Source organism: Hippoglossus stenolepis, chromosome 2 (assembly GCF_022539355.2).
Source record: "Hippoglossus stenolepis isolate QCI-W04-F060 chromosome 2, HSTE1.2, whole genome shotgun sequence".
Taxonomy (NCBI): domain Eukaryota; kingdom Metazoa; phylum Chordata; class Actinopteri; order Pleuronectiformes; family Pleuronectidae; genus Hippoglossus; species Hippoglossus stenolepis.
The window spans coordinates 8865832-8875989 of NC_061484.1; the positions used below are offsets into that span (position 1 = coordinate 8865832).

Here is a 10158-nt window from a genome sequence, read left to right on the forward strand (position 1 = left end):
TTACCCCAGAATGTGCCCTTATATTTAAATACTTCATATTTACATCTGGAGCGGGTCCTCTCTACGGAGGTTACCATGTTTTTTTAACACCTTTTGAGTTTTTATAACAACTGTAGGCTACCACAGGTTCTCTCTCATGTTTGGAGGGTGAGGGGTATTCAGCTGCAACATGCAACTTCACCACTAGATGTCACTAATTCCTAAACACTGAACCTTTAAGAAGGACAACAAGACAAAACCTTGACCCCTAAGTAGTTTTGTCATCATCATGTTGCCAATTTGCTTTCACATTAGGCGAGAAATGAAGCCAGGTTGACTGTCTGATATCTCTTCCTCCTCCTGAAAACCGCAGCGGGTCAAAGAAATGTAATGCAAAGGTCTCTGCTGTTCTACCTCTCAGGTGTGCATTCACTGACCTCCTGCAGGATCCCAAGAAGAAAGGAGTATTGGGTAAAAGAAAATCGAAAAGCTTGTTATAAATATCTGTCACGCTTGAGGAACAGTGAGAGTTACGTCTTAAGGGATGTTAAACTCATATACCACTGACACTCAAACAAATGTAGTGATGCACATTTCCACTGTGATATTTGTGACAAAAACTGCTTCAACACGTGAATAGGAAGCATCACCATCCTCATTAAGCTCCCCATTCATCCTAAATGATGACACTCCTGTGTGAGCTGTGAAATATTAAATGTTCATTAATAACTCTCATGTGGGAAGAGGTGCAGAATCAATCATGCAAGCTTCTGATCGGAGCCGATGATCTTTGCCCTTTAAATGTCACACTTTGATCCTTCTTTTTCTGCAGGAGAGGATCGTCAGACTTCCTCAGGATGACCACTGTGGTTCGGTGAGTGCAACATCTGTGCCGACCTTAAAAGAACTGCTGTGAGCCAGAAATCAGCAGCAGCAGAAACTACGAGAACAAAAACAAACTGGCGGAGGGAGAGATGAAGTAGCATTAGTGGTGCCATAGCAACAACTTCATGCACAGATGTCTGCGCCACCAGTGAAAGATCTTTTTCCTCCTCAAACTCAACAACAAACTGTGAAGAGCAGAGAGTAAATGAAAAAGTGAGAATGGAACAAGAAGACTACATGTTGATCCATCTATTCTGCTTTTTCTTTGCTCTCCGTCCTCTCAGCTATCACAGAGGGCAACCTCCCATGAGCCTTTGCAAACAGAACCCCAGGGCCCCAGGGCACCTCTCTCCCTCTCTCTCTCTCTCTGCCCCAGTCACGCCACAGCAGCGGCTGCACTCACTGACCAAAATACCACAACAACAACAACGACCAGAAAAAGTCAGAGACTGGCAACAGCAGCAGGAGCAGCAGGGCTGTTGTTAACGGCAACCATCACCAGGACAGCTACTTACCGGGACACGCGCAGCCGCCCACGGACATCTTCTCACATGTCTGGTGTGAATCCGATCAGAACGATGGTGGCGGTGGCTCTGTTATCCCTGCTCTCTTCCTCTCCTCTTTCTCGCCAGTCACTGCTGCCGCCACTGAGGCTGCTCACATGAGCGTCTGTTATCCCCACGGTTCACACACACAGGCACACACAGACACATACACACCACCAGGGAGCAAATAGAGAGAGAGAGAGAGAGAGAGAGAGGAGGGAGGGAGGGAGAAGAGAGTGACGACAAGGGAGAAAAAGGGGAAGAAGAGGTTAAAAAAAAGAGCGCACACACAAAGGATCGGATTCTCTCAGTTGTACTGTAGCTGTGCACTGTGAATCACACAGTCTGTGTAAGCGCGCGTGTGTGTGTGCGTGTGTGTAACAGAGTGAGGAGAATTCTGCTCCTGCCTCTGCTCTGCCCTCACCCTCATCAGTCCTGCAAATTACAGCTCAGGTGGGAGGAGAGAGGGAGAAAGGGAGGAAGGGAAAGGGAGGGAATGAGAGGCTGAGTGCTTGAGAGAGAGAGAGAGAGAGAGAGAGAGAGAGAGAGAGAGAAAGTGTGTACGAGAGAGAGAGAGAGAGAGAGGACTGTCAAAGTGACCTGAGAGGCAGATTTGAGAGAATAACAACCATGTGATGTGGGTCCTTTTTTCCCCCTTTAAATATGTAGAGGCTGTTTTTCTACCACTGCTGCGCCAATGACACACACACACACACACACACACACACACACACACACACACACACACACACACACACACACACACACACACACACACACACACACACACACACACACACACACACACACACACACACACAGTCTGAGTGGCTTGTTACCATCCAGGGAAGGTCTGCTACATGGCAGGGGAGGGCAGGGGGAGAGGAAAAAGGGGGGAGGAAAAAGGGAGGAGGAGAGAGGAGGGGGCGATTGACGTGCCTCGGCTCTCGCTCTCTCTCTCTCCGTCGTCTCCTTTTCTCGCCCAGTCATTCTCTCGCTCCGTTAGTCTTTCTGTCTGCAGTATGTCACACTGTGTTGCTCTCTCGCTTCACTCATCTTCCTGTCTACTCAGCCATTTATCTCCCCTGCTCTCCCTCCCTCCCTCACTGTCTCTCCCTCTGTCCTTATTACTCTTTCTTCCGCTCCACCTTTCCCTCCCACTGTCTCCATCTCACTCTCATCTTTCTTCCATCACTATGTCATTTGTCTTTCCCCGTTTGATGCACAAATTTGTGTGTCTGGGTGTGTGGATGAAAGAGGGGGAATAGTTAGATCCAGGTTATATACAGTACACGCCGACACCTGAAGAATAAGTGGTGATATTTTACATCAATTACCATGAAAAGATCAAAATCAACAATGAACCCAATAATAAGGACTCCTAGTATAGTACACATCAGTCACTCACACTGTTGCACTGGGCATCATGTTCCTTCATTACTTTGAACATGGACGATGTTATCTGTTAGGAGTCAGACCCACCTACACAAATGGGTTTGAAGCCAAAGCAGAAAATGGTAGAGTTAAAGAAGACATTAGTATCTTAATGCAGTGGTGGATCTAGGATATTTCTAAATCAGGGGCCATAAAGTGGCTACAATTTACACTTTAAATGGACAATTTTTTGTCTAACATCCATGTCCTGATTCAGTAAGGTGTACATTTAAGTCATTCCTTGTTTACTGTTACCATTTAAACCTTCGATTCAAAGCCACTCATCATTGAGTATATTTTGAAAATAATTACTTGTTAGAGCACATTGTGTACTTCAAAAAAGCTTAGAAAATAAATATGTATTGTTTGTGAGTGACTGGTCTATGTTTGTTTGTTCAGGGGCACTTTCAGGGCCAGAATTGGGCTGGGGTCAGTGCCCCCTGGCCCCATTCCTGGATCCGTCCCTGTTTGAATGGACATTAAATCAACTTTGTGGCTAAGTGCAATATACAGGATATGGGCAAGTTGGAGAGTAGCATATTGGGAGACAGACATATTATAGATGTTGGTGTTTTCATTAGATTGTTTGACAGTAAGAAAAGTATAAGAATGATATTGACAGCTTTATCCTTTAAATTATTGGTTTTCCAAGTCGGGGGTCAGTACCTGGTACCCACGTGGATTGAGACCTTAATCTGTTGACGCACAGCTTGTTTGGTTGTTTTGTACACGTGGCATGCTTCATTAAAAAAGGTGTCACAAAGTCAGACAAAATGTAACAAAAACACACCACATCCCTCAGGCTCAAAAATGATGCACACACCTCTTATTAGTCTCACACTTAAGTAGACTATTGGGGCTACTCACAGCGGCAGTCACTGAAAAAGCTCCGACATGACCCTCGTGTCTCGACGCTAAGCTACCACCAACAGCTCACTCTATAGGATGCTGCAGGAAGTAGTTGCACATCTCCCCCAAGAAGTCCCCAAAAGTTTATTATCACACACTGCTCTGAAAAAAAAAAAACACAAATTCTGCTCATTCAGGGATTTGAGAAATCCTATCAAAGGTCATGACCCCAACCAAGCCAACTGCTTGCATATACATCACAGTACACACATGCACATGTCTGAGACAGAAAGCTATGTGTACAAATATTTCTATGTGTAACCTCTGTATATGCAGTTTCCCTCCAAAATGACATTGCGGTTTTGTCAGATCAGCTTCTCTCTTAACATGCAAAGAGGAACACAAGTCTGGATAGATCGCCTCCCCCACATATTTCTACTTCCCTTTTTTTTTTTTTTTTAAAGACACTTGCTCTTTGTCTCCCTCCCTCTCTTCCTCACCCTCTGTCTCATTACGAGAGTGTTAAGCCAATCAGAGAGGGGAAGAAAGAGCAGCAGAAGGAGGGAGATGGAGAGAGAAGAGAGACGGAGAGGTTGCGAGAGGAAGAGGGCAGAGATGTAGGGAGTGGGAGGGATGGAGAGATAGAGAGAGAGAGGAAAAGAGAGGGTAATGGATGGATGGATGGATGGATGGAAGGAGGGGGAGGGAGGGGAGGGAGGGAAGAGAGAATAAATAGCTCTGGCGCACTCGTCCCCCATTACCCCGGGAGGGCACTGTCGCCATGGCAATGTGGCAGAAAAAAGGATAGCACAAGCATGATGAGCTTACACACAGACACATACACACACTTATACATGAAAACTGTGATTCACACATACAGAATATCTGCCCACATTAACAGTTTCATAGAGGCAGTTTTGACAAGTTCATACTTTCAAGCCGATGTGTGCACAAAGCAGAGTCTTACACCTCACCATAATTATTTATATACGAGCGTGCGGGTGCATGTGCACACACACATGAACATTAACAGTTTGCGGAAAGTCAAAACCCACATAAAAACAGATAACGGAGGCACAGAAAGCCGTGGAGGGAGATTAAAGTAAAAAGACAGACGGTATAAACACAAACAAAACAAGGAGGTGAAGAAAAAGGAGTTAGGATAAGAAAAGTGAAGAAGGAGCACATTAAGAACAGGAAAGCAAATGCTGGCATATTTCAAGTTTTCTTCCTGTCAGATTAAGTTGTTCTCTCTTTCTTCCGTCCTTGACCCTTCAAGTATTTATCTATAAAACAGCTTAATAAACCTGATAAAATTGATGTATTTCAAGGAATCCCATTTCATTTGTGTAGTCCATATTCACATATCAATTTCCTCATAGGGCTTAACAACCTGTGCAAACCATTGACTAGGGTGACGAAAAACTACCCAAACATCTTTTTTAAAGGGGGAAAAAAAAACTGAAACCTCAGGGAGTGACCCAAGATAGGGGTCACATCGATGTCATGTGTAACAGAGGTTCTTCTATAAAATAAAAAAATATTTAAAACATTCAAGTCATAAATAGATTGATGCATCAGGACATTATAACATTGCTGTGGATAATGTGTGGCAGTGGCTAATTATGCACTCATCAGTTACACCAACATTAGCTCCCATTTAAAATCATTTCTGGCTCCACGTGATGTACGTTGGTCAAATGTTCACCTCCTTTATGCTCTGGTTTAGTCTCTACTAACTCCAGAGGGAAATACCTGATTCTGGAGCTGCCAATGCTCCACTGTGTCCAGCAGCTTGTTGCTTACTGCATTTCTCTGCTGTACAGGTGGTGTACAGTGGGTTTATCAGTTAATTGACAGATGAGAGCAGCAAGACTGAATCATTACAGTAAAGTGGTAGTCTGTAAAAAGACAGAAACTAAAATGCACGGTGTTAGGTGATCACACCACGAGATTCACACTATATATAACCGGATGTCAGTATATCTGCTAAGCAACTGATGTTTAGCAGATTTACCATATTTACCAGCTTACTAAAGTAAGCATGATAATATTCACTAATTTTGCAGATATTTGGTCACAAAAACTGAAGTAATGGACAAATTGATATTTGAACGTGATGATTGTATTAATGAAAAGTTAAGTGATTCAGGCAGGTAATACAATTGATCACAAGGAAACAGTAATGTTTGTGCCAGATTTGTGTTATGATCAATCCAATAGAGGATACTTCACTCAAAACCACAAATGTGAACCTTGTGTTGGTGCTTAAGGAAAAATCTGAGTATCAGTAAATTCAGCAGGATATATCCTCCTGGGAACATGAATGTCTAAACTATATTTCGTTGCCTGTAGATGTTGAAATATTTCAATCTGGACCAGTAGTGGACCGACAAAATGGCTAACAATCATGCTGCTAGCATCTAATTCCACAAACGCCCGAGAGTCTGACCTATTAAATCTTCACTGCAGATAAACCAGGTAGGAGGAACACAAACTTCACCCTACATCATAGACTGTATATAAAAAGCTCAGGGCACAATATCCAACACAAGCAGGTTTAGAAAGGGCACTGCTCTAGTGGTTGAAAATGTTAATGAGGCGGATCTTTCATCTAAGTGTGTTTCACAATTTGATTATTCCCACAGTATCAAGCCTATCAGATGTAAATTACAGCTCCTGCTGAACTTGCACCACGTCTCTGAGACCTGGAGGAACAATGTGATTTGGTTCATCAGGTTGGACCCGTTTGTCCTGCACAGAGTTCATGTTTCTGCTCATTGATGTTGAAGGACAAAATAACTATGCCTGCTACAAACAAGCCTGTTGTCGATAACGTAAGCTCCAGAAAATTAGGAACTAGTGTAGAACACACAGCTAAGAGAATGGTTCCATAGAGTGCAACAAATAACCTAAAGTGAGTAGGCCGAGTTTAAAAATGGCTTTAGCGGCACTCCTGTGCATTTGTTGCTGCACACTTGAAAAGTTGTTTGGACTGTTAATCAGCTCAAGAAATCTTGTGTGCATCCAGCCTGAGGGCAGAGAATGAAATAGGTTGTTCTCAGCCAGCCAGCTCTCTGTGAACTCTTATGTAAGGAAGAATCTGCATCCTGTTTCTCTCGGCTGCATTATTGATGCAGGCTTCTGTTACCACGCTGAGTGTGTGTGTTTGTGAACGTGTACACCTGTAAGTCACTACACCATCCGCTGGAATATCTCTCACCTCTGCCGTTGTGTAGGAAGGGTGGTCTCCTCCACCTGAAGTCTTGTCACTCTTTCTTCTCCTCTTTGCATGCTCCCTTGTTCCTTCTTCACCTCTGTTCTTTTTTTCCCCCTGTATTAAACTAAGTCCCCTCTCTCTCTTTTCTCTCAGGCTTTCATTTCTCACTAGCAGATGTTGTCTGCACCATGTGGGAGGGCATTCCTCATCTCCGCTGTGAAAGCAAAAGAAAAAGACATACTTGAAGCAGAGAGAAATCAAACAAGGTCGACGGCAACACAACTCTGTAACGGCTCCGCTCTTGTGCGCGCTGCGTTCCTCTGTAGAGACGGTGTCAAGTTAAAGATCAGAGTGCTATTGCTTTTTTGTAACACAACGTTCCCATCATTATGCAATATGTGAAAGGTCATAGAAGTGCATAAACACACAAGCACTAAGCAGCCAAGATAGACTCAAAGTTATATAGAAAAATGCTCACATATACAAACACAAATAGCAGCAGCAAGTGGGGGCAGAGAGAGTGAAGCATATACCCGAAGACCTCATGGGTTCTTTAAAAATTCAAACATGCCAAAAGAGCACCATGGGAGTCATCCTGCAGGTCAAGAGTGAGGCCGGGATGAGAGGCAGACGGGAGGTGGGGGACATGAAAGGAAAGCGGGACAGAGACGGGGTTTTTTCTTCCTCTTCTCTTGTCCCCAGGAAAGGGAGTAAAGTCTGGCACACTAAAACTGAGTGGTAGAGTGAATTTTTCATTTCCTGCCAAAAAACGTGGCCCGAGCTGAAGAAGTACGGAGTGTGGGTTAAGTGTGTGTCTGTTTGTGCGTGTGGGGCCGTGTACTGACATGGTGGTTGGATGCTGGATGCTGCATTAAGTTGACCCACTTACAAGGACACCACACACCCCCACACACACACACACACACATACATAGCTCTGCACACCCCTGAAGACACCTCACCCGCCGCAGACTGGAGGACACTTTGGCCCCATTTTATACAGTAATGTGCTTCGAGAGTGGAGTGAGATGAGGTGGGAGGTGGTGGTGCTGCGCGCGTGTGTGTGTGTGTGCCAGTGTTAAGACTCTTGCAGTGCCTGTTTAGAAACTGACTGTTTGCTTGGCCTGTGTTAATGCTCCTGAGCTACTTCAGAATTATTCATTAGTGAGTCCTCCTGGAACAGTTCTATAATGTACTGTCACTTTTTATTATTTGTATGCTGCACATGAGACAGACATTATAGATGTTGCAACAGTAGAGAAGAAGATATGTAATTAAAAGAAACAAAAAGACTCGAAGGAATGGGGTAGATGCATGGTGGGGAAGATGAACATGGGAAGTATACACCAGGTGACCCTTTGGATCAAAATAAATCAAAGGGACTACGTGGTGCCTTGGCTGTCTTTGCACATCTTTCCCTCCCCAGTAATCTAGTATCCCCATTGACTCGATGTACCACCATGACATTCAGCAAAAAGGTCAACTCCTGGCTGGTATTCACGAGATAAGAGGCCAGGCACATCTACGGTCCTCCGCAGAAAAACTTGTGAGATAACACGAGATAATGTCACACAAATGAAGCTCTGTTTCATTCATGTATGAATATCTGATTGGCCTCCGCTGTGAATAGGTGGCTCGCATGGAGCAATCAGCTCACTGGGAATGAACTCATTCACAACTTTTTAAAATAACAGCACGTATGGAACTAATTAGGTGATACAGATATATCACCATCTAGTGGAGAGAATAAATAACAGCAGATATATTTGCAGAGTTTGCTGAACATAATATGTCCACTTGTCCACAGTAAATTATGACACAGGAGGCATTTCAACTCTCAATATATCAAAGGATGTCATCAGTCTGCATCTACGATTGTCTGGGCTGCTTTACGAGTGTTATAATTTCAAGCACCTTCCTCCATCGAAGGGCCAAGGCTCTTTTGAGTGACGCGTCAACAGCTAGTACATGTTAAAGAAAAGAAAAGGAAAACAAAAAGTGTGAGGTACGACAGGTCTAATACACATTATCATCATCATCTGCACCTATGAAGCAAAACATTTGCATATGAGACGGCTCACACGCAGCAAGTCCGGCTCTGTTCAGATGAAAAAGGATGAACCAAGCCCACCTACTACTATCTCCAATAATGACTACAAAAAGTGGATTAATTAATGATTGTGGATTAAAAAGTTCATTATAATTTGTTAATTACAGAGCCTTGGAGGTGCCGGGAGTACATGTTGTTATTTTTAGGCAGAGCCAGGTCAGCAGTTTCCAGAGAGACCGGAGAGACCATTAACAAAAGATTTACGTCAATTAGATTTTTAATTTGCTCTAGTGTGATTTGTTTTTTTGTATTTTATTGAAAACCTTTTTTTAGAGGTTTAAAAACGCTACTGATCAGCCTCGCCTGGTTAAGATGAGGCTATAAAATGGCAAAGTATGATGTGTGTCTTCCATGTTAGACTGGTCTGACCGGATTCAGCTCTAAGACACACTCCAGCAGAAATGATTTACTTTGGAGAGAACAACTTCAGCATCACTGCACAATTGGAATCGGGGTAGTTTAACGGCTAGAGCAGTCCGGGGGAAGAGAGGAAAACACTTGGCTGCTGTGCTGAATATGTTAATGTAATCAACCATCCAAAGATCATCATATAATTTTTCCGTGGATCATGAGGTTTGGTGCTGCTGCGGGTCTTCATCAGCTGGAGAGAGAAACGCAACCACTGGTTCAGACATCCGTATTTATTATTCAGGTGTATAGAATAATTATTCTCCATATATCAGGAAACACAGTGTGGAGCTGCACAGGAGGAAGTGAGAAAAAAAAACATGATTTGTTATGAATCAGCCCTGCTTCTGATTCATGTGATTGCAGAGTCACGCAGGGTTTCGGCAATACAGTAAGTCATGTGAACACGACCAATAAACGCATTCAAATGTGTTCAATCATAATGATCTAGTGCACGGTACAAATGCCTTCTGAGGCCAGAGCACATTTAAATTCATGTGAGGACTTCAAACTGGGCCTCGCTGGGCGCCATTTCTCACCAAGGGTCTGGCGCCGTTGTTAGACCCCAACAGCAAGGCGGCGAGTACACACGTTAATCAGGAACGTCAACACATCAATATTGCAATGTCTGAGCATGCAGGTAATCTCCGTCTGATCTGGGGATGAGGCAGACCCCAGGAAGCAGAAATGCTCTCTGCTCGGCCATACAACGCCACTTCAGAGATTGAC

The 10158-nt window shown here is 43.8% G+C and overlaps 1 protein-coding gene across 3 annotated transcripts in view; it reads right to left on the reverse strand.

Annotated features, from left to right (window-relative positions):
• The window catches only part of ldb1b (LIM-domain binding 1b), a 32099-nt gene that overhangs the window by 20582 nt on the left and 1359 nt on the right, over positions 1-10158 (reverse strand). The window contains exons 2-3 of one of the 3 annotated variants that reach the window (XM_035169827.2): positions 6916-7126; positions 1380-1533 (exon numbers count right to left, since the gene is read on the reverse strand). In XM_035169827.2, coding sequence (XP_035025718.1) covers positions 1380-1407 — 28 coding nt within the window. In that variant the 5' untranslated portion in view covers positions 1408-1533; positions 6916-7126. The other 2 variants (XM_035169837.2, XM_035169821.2) reach the window with 2 other exon arrangements.